We start from the raw sequence: 17,709 nt of genomic DNA, 5'->3' as shown, positions 1-17,709 counted from the left end.
TGTATGTATGTATGTATGAATTTATGTATGTATGCATGCATGCATGCATGCATGTATGTATGTATGTATGCATGTATGTATGTATGTCTGTATGTATGTATGTATGTATGTATGTATGTATGTATGTATGTATGTATGTATGTATGTATGTATGTATGTAAGCACGAGTGTTTTAATCTATGTATGTGTGTGTATGCACGGATCCCTTTAACATTTCTTTGCTCGACGGTCCCTTGGAATATCATTGCCCTCATTAAAAATCCTTATACGTTTGCCCAGTAACATGAAAACCAACTTTCTTGTATCGGTGATTACGTGCTCGTTGTTTCCCAATTACATTCCGGTTATTGCCATTTCATTTTCTTTCGCAACCACTGTTTTCAGTGTAGGAATGTTCCTTTGGTTCATTTATCGTTTTTGAAAGCCTTTTAAAAACCGAGTATTTTCTTGTTGCTTGCAAGTGAGCTTTGTGGTTTTGTTGACCTTCAACCTTGTGTGGACCTTTTCATTGCAATCAGGGTAATAACAGGAGACAAGCGAAACAATACGAACAATGTGTACATGCACATCCGGGCATCTAAGCTGCATATCATGCTGTATGAGTATGCTGCCTTTGCTTTTTTAAAACGCAATTTCTTGGTAGGTTTTCTTCCAATTGTTTCTGCACGATATGTACAATAGGTTGATCGAAAAGTGATGTAAATGCCAGGACTATGGTGTAGCAAGGATCTTATGCCATGGCAAGACTCCTTGTTACTCTACTCAAAGCACCCCTATATCACTTCCGTTGGGGCTCGCACAGTCGTCTTCTATCCGTGTTAAAAACAGCCATGCCCCCAAGACGCCCTGGTTGTTTATGGTGACGCTACGCCTTAAGCCCACAATTACATATTTTAAAAGTTTAACGGTGATCACTGCATAAAGCGCCTGGCCACGTAGAAGAAATGGTTATGCAATACCACATGCATGATGCAACATTGCAACATATGCAACGTGCTGGGGTAAGTCAAGCGCTTCTACCGTTGCCGTATCGCCGTTTTCACACTATTGGAAACTCCCAGATGCTTTGAACAGACTCGTTGCGAATATAAAAAACCGTTACAGGCGCCTGGCCTTAACCGAAAAACACCGGTTTCAGAAGCGTTTCATACCCAGAGACGTTCTATAGCGCGACCTTAAACTAGGCAGTAGCAACCGGCAGCCGTCCCATCCAGCACACCACACATCCAGGAGCAAGATGAACGCAGCCGAACCAGTAACCACGAAAGCGGTAAAGAAATTAAGCTGAATAATGAACGACGAAAAATGTTGAGGACAAGTCCAATTTGTGTGGACGTCAATATAACGATTTCCGGTGAAGAAGTGGCGGAAAAAGAGGGATATATATGTTACCGGTGCACATGGATATTTAAAAAAAAAGAACGTCATGCAAAGTAAATCATGCGCCTGTATTCAATGCGTCGACACTCAGGATTTCACCTTTCGCCTTCAAGTCGTGTTAGGGATAATACGAGACCCTGTGAGTTTTTGAAAGTACGTTCTGCGAATGGGTGAACCGGACCAGGGTACTCGTGCAATTTTAAAATTGTACGAACAGTTAATGGCTGCATTTGCTCAATGCAAACAGAAAAGTTACCGTAGCGAGTGTGTAGTGGAAACATTAAAAATCTGTGGAAATTCTTCGCACAAAGACGGTTCTCTTCTTTACAGAGCATGCACTGCGCTATGACTTCATGTCTCACTGGTTAAGCGGCAACCAAGCAACTGAAATTTGTTATATTTTAGCTTGACTTTTCTTCTGTTTGTCTATACAGTGTTAGTACCCTGTGTGTGCCTAGCAATTTATACTACCGAAATAGAAGGGACACGAGCGTAACTGGATTGCACCTTACTAACAAAAAACAAAATGGTTGTTCTATACGCAAAAGTCGTTTTTTATGTAAAAAATGCATTCTTTGTTTAGGATATCACTTTTTAAACCAGAGACCTATATTAATTTCCTTTGGTACTGTAACCCAATAAAGGCTACCTTAAAGTACCTCAATCTAGAGATGGCTAAAGTCGTGTGAGTAGCAACCTCGTCCGCGGCATTTAGTACTTAATTCGAAAGCGTCTAACATGCTAATGGTTCGACTAGGAGTTCAAATTACGCGGCTTTCATATTAAACATGTATGGCCGCACATTCAAACAGTCGTCTATATTTGCACAGGTGCTACAGTCATTCGATGACGCATACCTGTGCCAGGCCGCATTGAATGAGCCTGTACAAACTCCACAAGGCTGCTCGAGACGGGAGGCGTCGCGAGAAGTCTCCCATAAAAGACACGGCTAGGGCCACGTCGTTGTATCCGAACGTGTGCCGTCCACTGCGGTCCCAACCACGGGAGACGTAGACGCGCCCGTCTCCACCAATCAGAAAGCTGTAGCCCAGGTCGTCCCATCCTGAGCACGAGAATTTTAGACGGTTAGGTCGCTTCTTAAAAATTTTCAATCAATCAATCAATCAATCAATCAATCAATCAATCAATCAATCAATCAATCAATCAATCAATCAATCAATTGTGTATTATTTAGTTACTTAACGATTGATAAAATAACGCCTTTTTCAATTGTTCTACAATCAACCAGGTAACTTTTATTTATTAGTAATGAATAATTAATCGGGCAATATAAATAAATAGTTGTCTGGTTGAAACAAAGAATAAATGAATCGATTGAAACTAAAGCGCACGCCAGTACATGCAAAAACTTTAATAAAGAAGCCGCTTGGCTTTTCAGGGTGGAAGTTTCCTGTATGCCGTCTGATCGATGGCGTAGCTGTCAATACTTGGCTTGTTGGTATTAAAATAGAACGTTTGGTTCTCGTTTTGATTTTGATTTATTATTTTTCGTCTTCATTTTTTGCGACAAGTGTATTTTGTAGCCTGTTAACCGGTTCCTACTTGGTAGCGTTACATTTGGGAAGGCGTCACCGGAACCGGGCTCCGTCGCCTCCGTCATTCGTGTGGTAGCGTGGTGAAGAGGATTCAGCAAAATTGGCTGCCTTGGTGACGACGAGAAGAAGCCGAAGGCAAGCTCAACTGGTTTACTGCGTGGCGAGAGATGAGCCGAAGCAATACAGGAACAATACCCTTACGGGCAAGGTTACAGCGAGACTCGACAGAGCGACAGCATGGGTTCGCTGCTCCAAAACGAATGCTAATTATCCCCCGAGAGGGTGGTTTTATGCGCAATAGCCGTAACGGCTCCGCGGCTTCCACAATGTTACCAATGCTGCTGTGCACACGGCCCGCAAATAGTACAGACATACACAACCTCCTTTCTGAGTTCATGAGGGCGGGCAGTAGCGGCGCTACACAGAAACCTTAATTACCGTGCTGCTTTTCCAGTGTTTTTGTGCACATGGCCCGTAAACAGTAGACACACACATCACTGTTTCCAGACTTTGTGAGATGCCGGAAGTGATGGCGCTCGCTCTCGCTGAGTCTGGGCGAGGGGAGAGAGGCGATCTAGACCGCGGTGTCCACTCTGCTGGAGGAAGTTTCAACTTGAAAATGCGTCGGCTGTCGCTGCAACGGTTTGAGTCACCGACAGCGAGGCGCCTAGAACTAAGGCGCACGTAGTGGTTGGCTTTGCCACAAAGCACAGGAGAACTGTGCGAAGCTTGCAGTACGCGCGAACAGTATAGTGGCGCGCTTAATCGTAACACTAGCTTTCAGTAGCGGCGTCATTGGATATGATTGCTTAACGTCTGTTGAGATGGGTTATGAAAGAGACCTAGTTAGAATTGACCGTGTAGCGGAGGTGATAGGAAGTTACGTTAGTTTGTATCAGATTAGGCTAGGTTAACATCATACTGGGCTTACCTTGGGTTGAATTACACCGTTGTTACAGTGCAACTGGTCTGAACAGAACTCGGTGGTGGCTCTTGTTCCATTTGGTCGCAACTTTACTGATACTTATTCCTGGGCCAGGACGAAATGCTGGCCGCTGGCCATGTAAATTCCTATTTGTTCGCGGGGGAGCTGGGAAAACATTATGGAGTTCCAAGAGCCGCTATACAGCCTCAAATACAGTAGCTTGCAAGATGCGGACTGCAGTTGGCACTCGTCTTCTGACCCAGGCAATTGAAAACGAATGCTAACATTAGTTCTTATGAATTTCTTATAAGTGGTAAGTGTTGGCGCATTTGAATCCAGTCAAAATAAGCAACAGAAGTTTGAAATCTAGTGATACGGCACCATTCTCGCCAAGTCGTATGATTTTTGCAAAATGCCCGAAAACCGAGTCCTACGAGAATTTTGTGAAGACGTTCCTTACGCTCGCTTGTAGTGACAAAAGTGCAACGTAAGCAAGTGTAAGCACGCAATTTAATGTCGTAGTATTCTAAACTACCGCGAACTTGGATCACGGCACATTAGCCAAAATATGTAATGCAGAGCACTCCTCTTATCACAACTTTCGCCACAACTGATAACTGCGGTAAACTCAGATGACTTGTGCCGCTCCTTTAATTACATCCCTGCACACAACGACACGTTCTAACAAGCGGAACTCAGACAATTAGCGTATACAGTACTTCCACTCTTTAGTGCGCCTCAATGAAATCTTATCAAACGTGTTTTCCTGTGTTCCTTGCCACATTTTGCCATCGTTGAGCGCGTATAAGTCATTTACAATTCATTGTTATTACAAACAGTGTGAAGCGTACCACATACTTGGTCTCTTTAGGTACAGTGCACCAATAACTATGTAAGCTATGGTACTTTTTTTCCTTCCCATGGTATCCCGGTTAATTTCAAAATTTCTTTCGTACCTCTAGTGTCCATGTGGAAGTCCTGCCAGTATCTCATCTTGGCCGAGCAGCTGGCAAAGTCGAGGCACTCGTCTTCCGTCGTGTGGTGCACGAACAGCAGCCTCACGGGCTGCACCCTGAGCCGCTTGGGAGGATCCCGAGGAGGACGAGCACCCCACTCCTGTCTCGTCACGAACGGAATACCCGAGCAGGCTAGAAAGACTCGGTAGAAATGGTCCCAGGGTGGCCACATTGGCTGCAACGGGTACAGTACGGGCCGTTGCTGCTTCATCTGCCACTCAATGGCCGGAACTGCGGACACGTGAAGAGGACCTTTACTTCATGTTCTATTCGCAGCTTTCTTCAGTACAATTCTTGTTCTTAAATTTAAGCTTTTCGCGCGCCTTCACTAAAATCTGCCAGTGTTCGAAATTGTTTTCGCGATGCACTCATGGAAAGACGCGGAAACAGAAATTAAAGTTGAGTGGAGTGGAGAAAAAAAGGCTGAAAGTTGGGCTAGTTGGAGTCAAGATGCACAGAGCATGTTGCGTGTCGTCTTGTGTTCTCGTCCGGTCTAGTTACTGGTAGGGATCGAACCAACGACTCATGCGTTCAAACCGGGTTTCTGCATATTCAGCCGCTTTCAGCAGATGACTAGCCCGCGTCTATAAAAATTACAGGTGCTTGCGTTAAACGGCATTGTGCGCAGACCCTGGTGTCAGGCCAAAAAATTCTGGGAGTTTTGTCGCTTACCATTAAGTTGCAGCGTTTTACTGTCATTTTTTTGTTTTGCTGCCATGTTTTTTGTCGCTTTTATCACAAGACACGTGTCTCCCGTGAGGCATGTCAGATATCAAAAAGCAAAAACATTCGCGCTATCCGTATATCTTTTTTTCTTCCCGCGATCAAGTTTCTTTACCACCACATTTTCCAAATCGGCTAGATGATGAAATCCTGAGTGAGCCGACGTATCCTGCTAGTTGTGCGTCTAAAATATCTCCTTTGGTTTTTCACGCCGCTGATAGAAACGCTGCTGCCAAGACGTGCAAACCTACCCGCTGCTATTGTATTCTAGGGCGTATACACTGTCATGACGAGCATAATACATCAGACGTCTTTCGTGTTTTTTTTTTCTCTCCTTGCATCTGCAGCGCTCCGGCGATGGCCTCGAGAGACGGCCTCATACGCGGCCAAGCACCAAGGCACCTTGATGCTAAGCAGCGTAGGAGGCCGGAGCTTACCCGCCGGCGGATATAGCGGGGCGTTCAAAACAATGGTACTTCTCTTTACTTAGTAAACATTGTGACTCAGCGGCCAATGAAAACTAATGGCTATATCCTGCGCCATTTTTTTTAATCGTGCTTTCATTTCCTCGAGAGCAAGCAATGGAAAGATCTAGTTTACACATGCTTTATGGCCACCTTGTAAATCGATACGAATCGCAGTGAAACACTCCATGTCACAAACCAACTTTCAGTTTGAATGGTTGATAGAAGACGACCAACCTGAAAATTAGCATGCATACAATACGGAAATTTTCTCCGCTGAAATGTTTTACAAGAGCTTAGATTCTCAGTGAAAGTAGTATACCAAGTAAAACAAATACATTTTGCGTGCGAGATGTATAAGGCTTACCATTATCTATAAGTACCAGACAGAATAGAAGCCCAGCAACAGTCCAACGTGTGTTCCGCATCTTGTACGATGTCCCGAATTGATGTACACTGTTTTCGTTGGTTTGTGGCCACTAGGGCAGGACGCGTAGCTGGTGTGGGGATAAATGGTTGGACACAGTGATCGGTTTAAAGCATGGAAATTACGCCTGAGACAATATAAGCAATATATTGAAAATAAGGGGCAATGAAGAGAGGAAATGAAGCACAGAGAATGAGGGCAACGAGGCGAAGCATATTATTAAACTGTTTAGCAATTGGATTTAAATTTGCCCGTCAAAATACGGCCATCTATGTATGATAGCAGATGGGAATGCAGTGTGCAGCTTTGCAATCTGCGGGGCTTTAACTGCCCAATGTCGGCGAAATATAACTTCACTCAGGCGTAGGGTGATGGTGCGTAAGACGTTCTCAGCAGGTCTTCTTTGACTACGAAATTTACTGTGCTGTTAACCATGAAAACTATATGTTAGGTGAATAATGCGTGCTCGCATCACTCACGCATTACTTTCCTCAGTTGTCTAAAAAAACTGCCCCACCAGATCCCCGCGGGGCAAGATTCCCATTACAAAATTCCCATTGGCTGCTAATGGGGCATTGTGGTGAACAAGGGTTTGCGACGGCCCTACGTTAGCTTTAAAGTTGGGATTTCAGGTCTAGCGTCGTCAACCGACACCCGTAACTTGACGCACAATGAGTTTGACATTGGTTGACACGCCATTATGTTTAACGTTGACCTTGAAAAACCATTTGTACACATTCCTGATTATAGTTTTCAGCGCATGTAAGAAACAATAACTGTGTAAAATGTACCATGCGTACACTGTCACAAAAATTAATTTTGATATTTCTACTGTCTTCCTGCTTTTCACACTCAGTACACAAGTGTAAAAAACTCGAAACCAAGTAGTCGAGTACTCGAACATTCCCTACTTCTCCTGTCTAAAGGGTAAGGCAAATCAAAGTGGTGTAAACCTGTCTTAGTTTACAGACAAACCGATACTTACCTTTCAGGTGGTTCTCGCAAGAGAAAGGCGAGCAGAGGACATCAGGTGCTTTAAACCACGAAGGCAATTTTGCGCGTCATTATGAGACACCGTCGATGCACATACGGCTGCGTCTTCTTCCTAGATATTTGACGAAAGCCGCATTTAGAACGTACAACTTGAGGCCAGCATAATGCCCGTTCCCGTCCATACCACATGAATCTAATTCGTATACTTCTTCTCTTTGTCAAAGCTGGACAATGCTAGCGGGTTTTCACAGAAGGCTGAGGCAGGCCAGATCTATACGTGGCCTTCGCATTGTGAGCAATGTTCGAGACTCTGTAATAGAGCACACACGTGTGCGTATCCTCAGAAAAAAAATAAGCATTTATTTTTCAATATTTCGAATTTTCTGCAAACTAATGAATAGGAAATATGGGGTATTTCGAAATATTGGTGAATGAAATCTGTTACCTTTCGGTACCAAATGGCTGTGCTTATACCAAATAAATAGTGTTTTGTGTTTCTCCACGAGTGTTTAATACTGCCGTTATATAAGAATGCATGTTCCGCTGCACCGGTCAGATAATTCAAAATCACGGTTTTTGGTTAAGGCGGTGATTGATCCCGGTTGAATAGTAGCCATAAATAAAAAAAAATGTGTCTATGCACCCCGTTATGAATGATAACGAGCGAAGCTGTATCCTGCAGCTCCGCATGCATCGCCATCCCCCTGCCATACCCCTGCTCGCCGTTGTCGCTTGATCAGCGCTTTAAGAGTAGATCGCTGCTCGATAGAGTCTTTTTTTGTTCTCTTCTATGCGCCGTTCCCACTTACAGGGGTCGGTAGTAAGTTCAGTTCGTCATCATTAGCCTGTCTACGCCCACTGCAAGGCAAAGGCCTCTCCTACAGATCTCCAATTACCCCGGCCCTGTGCTAATTCCGACCAATTTGCCCCCACAAACTTCTTGGTCTCATCTTCCCACCTAACTTTCTGCCTCCTCCTGCCACGCTTGCCTTCTCTTGGGATACGCTCTGTTACCCTTAATGACCAACCGTTGTCTGGACTTCTCATTACATGCCCTGCCCAATTCTTCATCTTAATTTCTTCTAAGTTGTCCTTAACACGCGTTTGTTCCCTGAACCCCTCCGCTCTCTTCTTGTCCCTTAATGTTACACCTTCCATCTTCCATTCCGTTGCTCGATGATTCATACTCAATTTAAGTTGGAACCTTTTAGTGAGCCCCCGAGTTTCGGCCCCGTAGGTGAGTAACGGTAGGTACATGACCTATAAATTCAGGCGAGCCCTCTCGTCTTACCTCTAACTCCTCTCCAATATGCTTTTTTCGCGCATCCACATCAGGTTGCGCGGGAAGCGTTCCCTGCGTACTAGGGACCACCGAGTTTTCCTTTCGCCTATCCATATAAAGCTTCGCTTGAAGACTTTAGGGTGGCTGCTGGCACTTGGAGTCCTTCTCTTCAATTTTAAAAGAGGACTCAGATGCATACACTTTTCCCCGTCGCACTATTATGCTAACTCTATAACAATATATTAGACCGTGTGTCATGTTATCATCTTTCGGAATGAGTAAACTGAAGTTCGGTGACACTAGCTAAGAAGAATCAATTGACTCGTTTTGAGTCAAATGCCATGTGTCTCAACAGTTCAGGCAGGTACAGTGCAACTTTCGAGATTCATCCAGAATTTCACCGGGGCCCTTTTTTCTTGTAATTTAGGCCAATAGCTTTCGCAAATGCCATTGTGAAAGCTCCCTGAGCGAGCCGTACGTGTCTCCTTCCAGAAGTTCGTTTCCAATGCACCGACTGATCCCATTGTTGATATGTGTAGCCCTACCACACGGTATTTCCCCCGTGACCACACGTGCTGATGTAAAAAAAAACTCACTCGACTTCGGGTTTTTGCTTCCTTTTCTTCGTTCTTGCCTTTTCAAGACGAGTATGTTAGGTCTTTTACTGTGAATAGTTCTTACCCAGTAGGTCATATCATCGCACTGTAAAATGCCTTCGTGAAGAGGCGCAAGCTGATTCCGTGTATGGTATTTAAATAAATACCAAGACTTCTTAACTGTCTTTACTTTCTTGCTGTTTGCAACTAGAACGCTGAAGTTATGTTGCGACCCCATAAGGCATACAAGCCCCATAATACGTGCGCTTTTAAAAAAGAGAAATGCGAACTCAGCTTGAAGGGAAAATTAGACATGTCCTGTGTGACAAAGCAGTGGGAAGAACCGCTTTCAAGCGTAACGAAACCTTGCGAAACGCGTCATCGGGGACAACACCAAAGAGACAGATGGATTGAAAAATACATCCACAGGCGGAAAACATTGAACGTCGAAGTTGCCGCCGCGGGTTACGGGCCGTTGCGCGTGCATGAAGCATAGCGCTCACTCTTTCGGTATCTTTTTTCCGCTTCAACGCCCCCCAGGCACCTTTATTAGTAGGTGCCGCTTCGAGTTGGTTGCAAGGTCAAAATGCATCTGGGTTTCTCTTTTGACATTGAAGAGCACCTGTTTCACACTTTCGATATCTTTTGTTCTCTCTGTGAAAATACCACCTTTTCGTCCGGTCTGATGCACGGGCCCACGGCTGTCTCGAGTGCGGGCTGAGTGAGACAGAAGAATTTTTCGCTTGCGCACAACCTTGGATCTCCGGAAGATAACGCAACACAACGGGGGCGTGCGCGACAGCATTTTTGAAACAACCAGCCGAGAGGCTCTCCGCTTTAAATTAACAGACAAAAACAAGCTATTCGGAAAAGGAAACAGTTCTTCGCTTAACCGGGAGAGAGAAACTCTCGCAGCTGGTCCCACTGACACAAATACTATTCGACAAGGCGCGCCGACCGCATTGTTGCCTTCGCTGTTACGAAGCCATTCATCATCCGGCGCCAGAGTGTTGCGCATGTGCACTGGAAAGGAGAAGAACTTCCACCAGAGGCGACACAGCAGGGATTGGTGCGATTTACTTGGGAATAAGCACGACACATACATGAGCTACAGTCTTATCCTCGCCCTCTTGTTCACAGCAGCCACGCTTGGAAATGTGGTTTCAGGTGAGGATGGAGACAGAATGTATGGACCATGTGCGATTGGAGCGAGTGATAGTTACCTAGCCAGCTCTCTTTGTTGTGTCCTCGTGTCATTTTGAGAACTTTCTTGTTTTTATTGCGGACTTTCTTTGTGTTTGCTACCGGTGTTTTCAGCTTATGCGTGTTCATGTAATATTTGCGTCTAGTTCACAACGCTTGCTGGTTTGTTCCCACACAGGCTAAGACATTCATGTTCACAACTAGATCACCAATGAAATCGATCGGAGCTTTTTTTTTCCCGCTCTTACTGACGTAAATATATTGAACGCTGTTCCCAAATTTCTTTAATCCAACTCTTGTTGTCCAGCTCTATAAAACATTAGCTTTATTCACGCGGGAATTTCCCCTCACGTTCAAATAGCTCTTGATGTCGCAGTCGCCGCTAATTACATGGTGACCTCCGTTGCCTATCGCACTTATCACTTTCACTACCAGAACAGCAGCACTCAGCTCACTCACGCACGTTCTCGGCCTCACCATTGCTCAATTCCTCGCCGACTTCCTCGCGGATACTTTCCAACTCTGTGGCGTAGTTACACGCTCAGCGTGTAATAACAACTCATAGTTGTTATAACAACTTGTAGTTGTTAACACATTCTTTGTATTCTACCAAACTGCCCAATTATTGCGAATTCGTTACTTAATTCGCTAGTTTGCAAGTATGGCGTCGTCTCGTCGTGACCAGCATGTGGAACACATAAGGGCTAAAGGGTAGATCAGAAATAACACGACGACTAAAAAAATTCACGGACGCTTGCACTCACGCGCAGTACTTGAATGGCGAAGAACTTGTCGGTGACCATTTCCCTTCACCTAGTTAAATTTCAGTATCATTGTTTATTTGCATAGTTTCAGTGCTAGTAGTCGTCATATGCATCAAAGAGGTCGTCTTCTTCGTCGCGGCGAGTTGTGCATGCAAAGTCATCCTCAGCATTGTAGACTTCCACCACCTTTTCGTCATCTCGAGGCCAAGGTGGAGGTATCTGCAAGTCGTCTCGGGAAGGATTGGCAAACTCATAGCCATATCTCCAGTTATCCATAATGGCTTCTAAAGAATACGGCTGTTGTGGTGACCTCTCCCAAGCAGGGTGTCCTTTCATCTTTAGCATTACCGTTGGTGTGGGTAAAATCAGCTTTTTTCAGCAACCAAGGGAGTGGAAAGGGATGTGGTCAGCCTCCTGTGTCCAGGAGGCTGCGAGCCTGAGCAGAATACAGGGCTCGTAGCACCAGGGCGAGTTGATGCTCCGGCGCCGAGCTGGTCAGCACAGATGCCTCGAGGAAAAGGGAGTGGTTGAGGTGGGGGTGGTGGGGACACGAATACGCAAGGTTGTGAGGGAGTGTCACATTGTGGGCAGTTGTGCGGGAAAAGGGACGGAGATATGTGGGAGAGGATAGTGTGGTTGTAGAGGGTTTCTGTGTGTAGACGGCGGTACATGTGCGCTGGGGGTTGGAGAGAATGTAGTGTGTGTGTGTGTGTGTGTGTGTGTGTGTGTGTGTGTGTGTGTGTGTGTGTGTGTGTGTGTGTGTGTGTGCGTGTGTGCATGCGTGCGTGCGTGCGTGCGTGCGTGTGTGTGCGTGTGTGCGTGTGTGTGTGTGTGGGTGTGTGTGTGTGTGCGTGCGTGTGCGTGTGCGTGTGCGTGTGTGCGGGTGTAGTGCGCCAGGAGGGAACTGTAGGTAGAATCCAGTGGAGGTGGAACTTGATGGTCACAGATTAGGGGCTCGGTGGTGTCGTTCCTTGAGTACGGGAGTGCCCGTGTAAGTAGATAGCGGGCTGCGGCATGAGCGGCCTCCTTCCTGAAAGGCCAGTTTGGCCTGGGGTAGATGATCGAAATGTCAATGTCCTCGGGAAGGTTTTTCAGCACAGGGAGGGCCTGGGGTGTTGCAAGACCAGCTTGGTACAGACGACAGGCTTTTTGGCAGTCCCTTTTGATGGTCAAGTATGGTTGATGCTGGCGCGTGGTAGCGGCATGTACGATGGCAAGCGCTTCGGCTGTGGTGACGGGCAGATTTCGATAGGTGACGGCTGTGGCGATATGTCTGTTCGAGCCCACCATAACTAGGGTAGTGCACGTGTGGTTGGGAGTTTAAGCTATGACTGTATATCGTGCTTGGGAGTTGGTGCCGTAGCGTTTGTCGAGCATCCTCACCTGGGTTTCGTGACGTCCCCGATTGAGAAAAGGGTGCATGTGTTTAGGTACCACGCTAACCTTCAGGCGTTGACGAACCGACAGTGGGATACGTTGGAGTTTGTGTTGATGGGAAGGGTGGGCTGGACGATGTTTTGGAGAATACGTCTACCTAAGGAAGTGAGGCTACGTGATGGAGGTGGGACGTGCGCTGTGCTTGTAGTAGCTCACTAAGCGTGTTTTTGCAGGCCGAGGTGAAATAGACGCTCATTGGAAGTGTACGTTGGGAGTACAAGAGCGGCTGTGTAAGTTTTAAGCATTAGAGCATCGAGCCTGTTGGCTTCCTGTGGTTTTAGCTTCACAAGAGCAGTTCAGTAGGTTATGGTGCTGACCAGGTAGTGCTTGGACCAGGTTGCGGTTTTTTGAGGCCATGAGTCAATCCCCGTGTTCGTCGTATGAGGGGAGTGAGCTGTGGGACCGTTTTGTGTAGCTAAGGCAGGAGGATGGCGACGGAACCATTGTAGTGGACAGAAACACCCAATATACGGAGGTTGGAGACTTTGGGAACGGGGGAGCCCTGGATGGTAACTCGCGGATTAGGAGTAGCCACGGCTGGCTGACCTCGGGTGCGGACGCGAAGGACTGGGAGGGCCGAGCTGTTGGGCTTGCATGTGAAATCTTTGGGCAAGAGATAGCCGACAGTTGTGTCGATCGCTTGTTGGAGAGCTTCTTGTTGCGCGCAGCTGGATCCCTGCATTGTCCAAATGGTCAGATCGTCCGCGTAAAAAATGTACTGTTGGCCGGGGATAGCTTGTAGGTAAGTAGGAAGGTGACGGGGGGCAATATTAAACAACAATAGCGAGAAAACGGAGCCTTGGAGGGTGGCCTTCGTCAACGTGTGGAGGGTGGGGGATCGAAGGGGCTTAATTCGTCGTGTTGGGGTTCGGTTTCTACACAAAGCACAAATAATCCGAAATGGGTGTGAATGGCTTGTCGCACACCTCATCCCCAAATCGGAGTATACAATACTCCTTCCAGTGGGAGTATCGCCTCACTCCAAGCATTTCCGTGGTTTATTTAGTGGTATATAGGAGTAAATTTTTACTGCCACTAAAATCACAGCTTTTAAGGGCAGCGTCGGGAGTATGTTATTCTCTGCAATATGAGTTTTCAGGAGGCGCGTTCGGAGTACTCTTCAGCAGCATTCGAAGTATTTTTGATGTTTTAAGTGTTTTATAGAAGCCCTGTAGGGTCATTTAAGACTGTATTTGGGAGTTGTAAGGCTCACAGCCCGTATGTTATTTTATATTAGGTGTATAGTGGAGCCGTATTGGGCGTAATTTCTAGTATTTTTTCTAACATATTTATGGCAAAACGTGAAAGGTTTGTTATTCTGCACACAGAAAATTTATTGCATAGCAACTGCATGCACAAAAATGCTTTTGAACCAGTAATTAACATCAAAGTATAAAAACGCTGAACATGAAAAACACGTAAAAGGTTCCTTGGTAAGAACTTTATTTATTCCAACTCTCTCCATCGAAAAATACTGTAAGCCATTTGCAAATACTGAAGTCAAGCAGGCATTGATAAATACGCTGTTCGCTAGCACTTTCTTCCCAAACACTGACTTTGCCGCCGCCTCCTGGCATGTTGCCCACAAAGCCACAGAAGTACCGGCATTACAGGCATAACGGAGCTCTTTAAATCTATAGCAACAAATGCAGGCGCATGTTGTACAGCCGACCTGGAAAAAAAAGCAGCAGCATTGTAAGGGCGCGGCGCTTGTCACTCTCAGCTCAACTTTCCGTAATGTCTCAATTTTTATTTAAAACGATGGAAAACTGCACTCTCCTCCGAGACACCTCCCATCACTAGCTGGACAAAACTACGGTGGTCAAGACGAAATGTTGTTCGATACGGAATGCGACCCTTGTTGCAGCCAACTTCTCAAAATGCTTCTCCATCTCCCTCTTCACTTCTTCTGTAGTGTTGGGGTAGCGGGCTTTAGGTTTTACTTCCCGCACTTCACCTCCTCCCCCCTGCAACTACGAAAGGTTCTTGCTAAAACCACTGCGTGAGCCGAAGACTCGGCAGTACCCGTGAGGCATGCGCTCACGTGAGCTGGGCGTTTTCTCGCCCCTCTGGATTTTGTCAGTTTCTTTTTTTTTCAGTCTTTCTTGGGCTACTTAAGCGCACAAATTTTCTTCTGTCTGCCTGTCTGTCTGTCTGTCTGTCTGTGACTCGATTGAGCCACCCGGCCAAAGTGAAGTAAAGACTGCGCAATAGTAGTAAATATCAAATCTAAACGTCTAAGTGCGGTGTCAGTGTTCATATTTGTCAACATTGTTGAACAAGAACAATTCATTACGCAAATATGAGGAGCAAATCTATGCACAAAAGGTATTAGCAGTGTTCCTTTATTAAAAAGTTCATGAATGCTTGGTTTTTATGATAGCAAATGAAATACTACATCATCGGCACAAAACCGTCGCCTGCTGTTGCCAGCGCTACCTCCTGGCAGCATTTAAGAAATCAAACGGCAATAGCAACGAAATCTTCCGTTAAATGGGATCCACGTTCCGTTTGGAACGCTCGTGGCTTAAGAACACTCGGACATTTCTCCAGCACTAGTGTTTTCGTTTCCTGGCGCGCGACCCCTGCTTATGCGACCCGGCTCGCGCAAGTTCAGCTTTTTTTAGGGGCGAAGCTCCTTAGGGCGTGGGTCTGTCCATCCTCGACGTATGTATGTAGCCACCTCTAGCTTAGTTCTTGGATTGTTTACTAGATGGCGTGGCTACCTCTAGTTTAGTTCTTGGATTGTTTACTAGATGGCGGTACTTGTATATGATGAAAAGATGCGCTTGGATTGTTTACTAGATGGCTTGGCTACCTCTAGTTTAGTTCTTGGATTGTTTACTAGATGGCGGGGAGCGTTGTAATAAAATCCGTTCGCTGTTGGCGCGCGCTCGGAGTCGCCCGATGGATAAGGCTGCAGATGTGCGAGCCCGCGAGGCAGAAGCGCTCCGTGAAGCTGCGCGACGCCACCGCCAAGATCCTGCCGTACGAGAGCGGGAGGCCGAAGCGTGTCGTCTGGCTGCGCGACGACGCCGCCAAGATCCCAGCGTTCGAGAACGAGAGGCCCAAGCGTCACGGCAACGGCGCGAGGACCCTGCCGTACGCGAAGCGGCACGGCTGCGGCGCGAAGAGGATCTCCAAAACGTCAGAGAACGGGAAGCGGCGAGAAAGCGCGCGTATCGGCAGGCAGACCCCGATGCAGTGAGAGCTCGTGAGGCGTCTGCAAAACGCATCAGGCGAGCTCAGCCCCAAGGTGCCGACGCGCGGTTTAAGCGAGACTTTCTAGACGTTACGTTCGGACACAGATGTAGTGGGCGAACTTTCACTGAAGAATCAAGGTTTTACCGATGATTTCCCCTCAGGAGCTTCGCCCACTCATCATCATTCACCCCGTGGATATGCTGTGAATTTTTTTGTACCACCAATTTTCTAAACTTCACAACGCGTGCTTGAAGCAAAGATTTAAGGCTTTCTCCTTAATACAGGCGAAACAAGGCTCCGGTTACCCCAAGTGTATCAGGGAAGCTCCAGTAAACAAAGAAATGTGATGGTGTTGTTGAAAAGAAAACGGGGTAAATTTGGCTCGGGTGGGATTCGTATTCGGTGCATCCGCTATACGTGACAAGCAGGCATCCAACTCAACGACTCATGCTAACAAAAGGTGGAAAATATATGTATCGAAGCCTACAAAATAGTTAGCGTGACCGGCATAAATAATTGGCGTACATGAAGTGTCAGTTAGGCGAGTAGAAAAGTAATTCCTGCTGAATGGCCTTTTTGCATGGCGATGACAACGCGGGTATGAACCGACTCTTAGTACCGGGGGGCAGGAAAGGCGCAGAGAAAAAGAACAGAGCATTCGGCTTAACGAGAGGACACCTTCGCCAAGTGGACCCGAACGTTTGCGCATTTTTATGTCCTAAGTAGTGTTTAAGTGTCTTCACAATTTTTCTCACCCAATGGTTCACAATTTTTCTCACCCAAACCTAGCTTTGACCCGCATCACACACAATTTCCCGTTCCCGAAGGGTTCATCACGCAGTCGTCCAGCGATTCTTCCAATAAGCTTCGCTTGACACTCCCTCAGTCAGTCATTCGCTCAATAAATAAATAAATAAATATATAAATAAACAAATAAATAAATAAATAAATAAATAAATAAATAAATAAACAAATAAATAAATGCACATTCACACGTCCCCCGCAATTGCATATTGTTGTTTTCCAAGATGTAATGTCATATAAAACATTTTCCGGTGACTGCAGCCGTATTCATATCCCTATAAAGCATAAGGCACTCTAATACTCCCTATATGCTTTGGTACCAGTTAAGGGTTGCGCGTAGGATAAATAATTAGGAAATTCTTCACTGGGGCTTGTATCACGAGCCAAGGGTTCAGCTGAATGTAGAAAGCATCCGCAATTATTTTCGCACTGTGTGGACAAAACAAATCCTGACTTAAGCTTGCCTATTTCAGCGAACCTTCAAGGATCACATTGTAGCAGTAAAAAAAGGGGGGGTTGAAGATCACGAACTACCAACATTCCTGATTTAAGCTTCAGAGCCATTAAAAATTTGCGTGTCGGTGGCTCTGAAGGTGCGCCGCAGGAACCGGTATCACAACTGATATGAAACGTACACCCGACTGTACGTGCACATAGCGGCACCGTGCCGCGCCACACGCCGCTTGCAGACGTCGGCAGCCGCAGGAAACGTGTTCTCTCTGAGAACGGCGCGTTTTCCTTGCCGCAGAGTGAATGAAACCGAGATCCATTTTCGCCGTTCCGCAGTGTGCAACGATCAATGTGGGATGGCCGCTATGACGGCGCGCTGGTGACGTGTCGCGCCAACCTGTTGACATTTCCCCACCGCCGTTTCCGCGAGCACGGGCCATCCTGACCAGTATACATTTCGCCTGGGACGGTGGGGGGAGATCTTG

At 46.3% G+C, this 17,709-nt stretch overlaps 2 protein-coding genes across 2 annotated transcripts in view; one reads left to right on the top strand and one right to left on the bottom strand.

Annotated features, from left to right (window-relative positions):
* Positions 1 to 7,662, bottom strand: part of LOC144150119 (uncharacterized) — a 34,829-nt gene extending 27,167 nt beyond the window's left edge. Inside the window, exons 1-4 of the mRNA XM_077681942.1 lie at positions 7,477 to 7,662; positions 6,432 to 6,561; positions 4,818 to 5,108; positions 2,238 to 2,443 (exon numbers count right to left, since the gene is read on the bottom strand). Coding sequence (XP_077538068.1) covers positions 2,238 to 2,443; positions 4,818 to 5,108; positions 6,432 to 6,492 — 558 coding nt within the window. The 5' untranslated portion in view covers positions 6,493 to 6,561; positions 7,477 to 7,662. The remainder of the gene's footprint in view (positions 1 to 2,237; positions 2,444 to 4,817; positions 5,109 to 6,431; positions 6,562 to 7,476) is intronic.
* Positions 7,663 to 10,337: 2,675 nt separating this feature from the next.
* Positions 10,338 to 17,709, top strand: part of LOC144150168 (peptidoglycan recognition protein 1-like) — a 36,594-nt gene continuing 29,222 nt past the window's right edge. The window contains exon 1 of the mRNA XM_077682010.1: positions 10,338 to 10,529. Coding sequence (XP_077538136.1) covers positions 10,379 to 10,529 — 151 coding nt within the window. The 5' untranslated portion in view covers positions 10,338 to 10,378. The remainder of the gene's footprint in view (positions 10,530 to 17,709) is intronic.

The sequence above is a fragment of the Haemaphysalis longicornis genome, unplaced genomic scaffold, assembly GCF_048455015.1.
Source record: "Haemaphysalis longicornis isolate Haplotype H1 unplaced genomic scaffold, Haemaphysalis longicornis Haplotype H1 scaffold_8, whole genome shotgun sequence".
Taxonomy (NCBI): Eukaryota; Metazoa; Arthropoda; class Arachnida; order Ixodida; family Ixodidae; genus Haemaphysalis; species Haemaphysalis longicornis.
The sequence above is the reverse complement of the archived record's forward strand: the minus strand, read 5'-3'. Positions and strand labels throughout refer to the sequence as shown.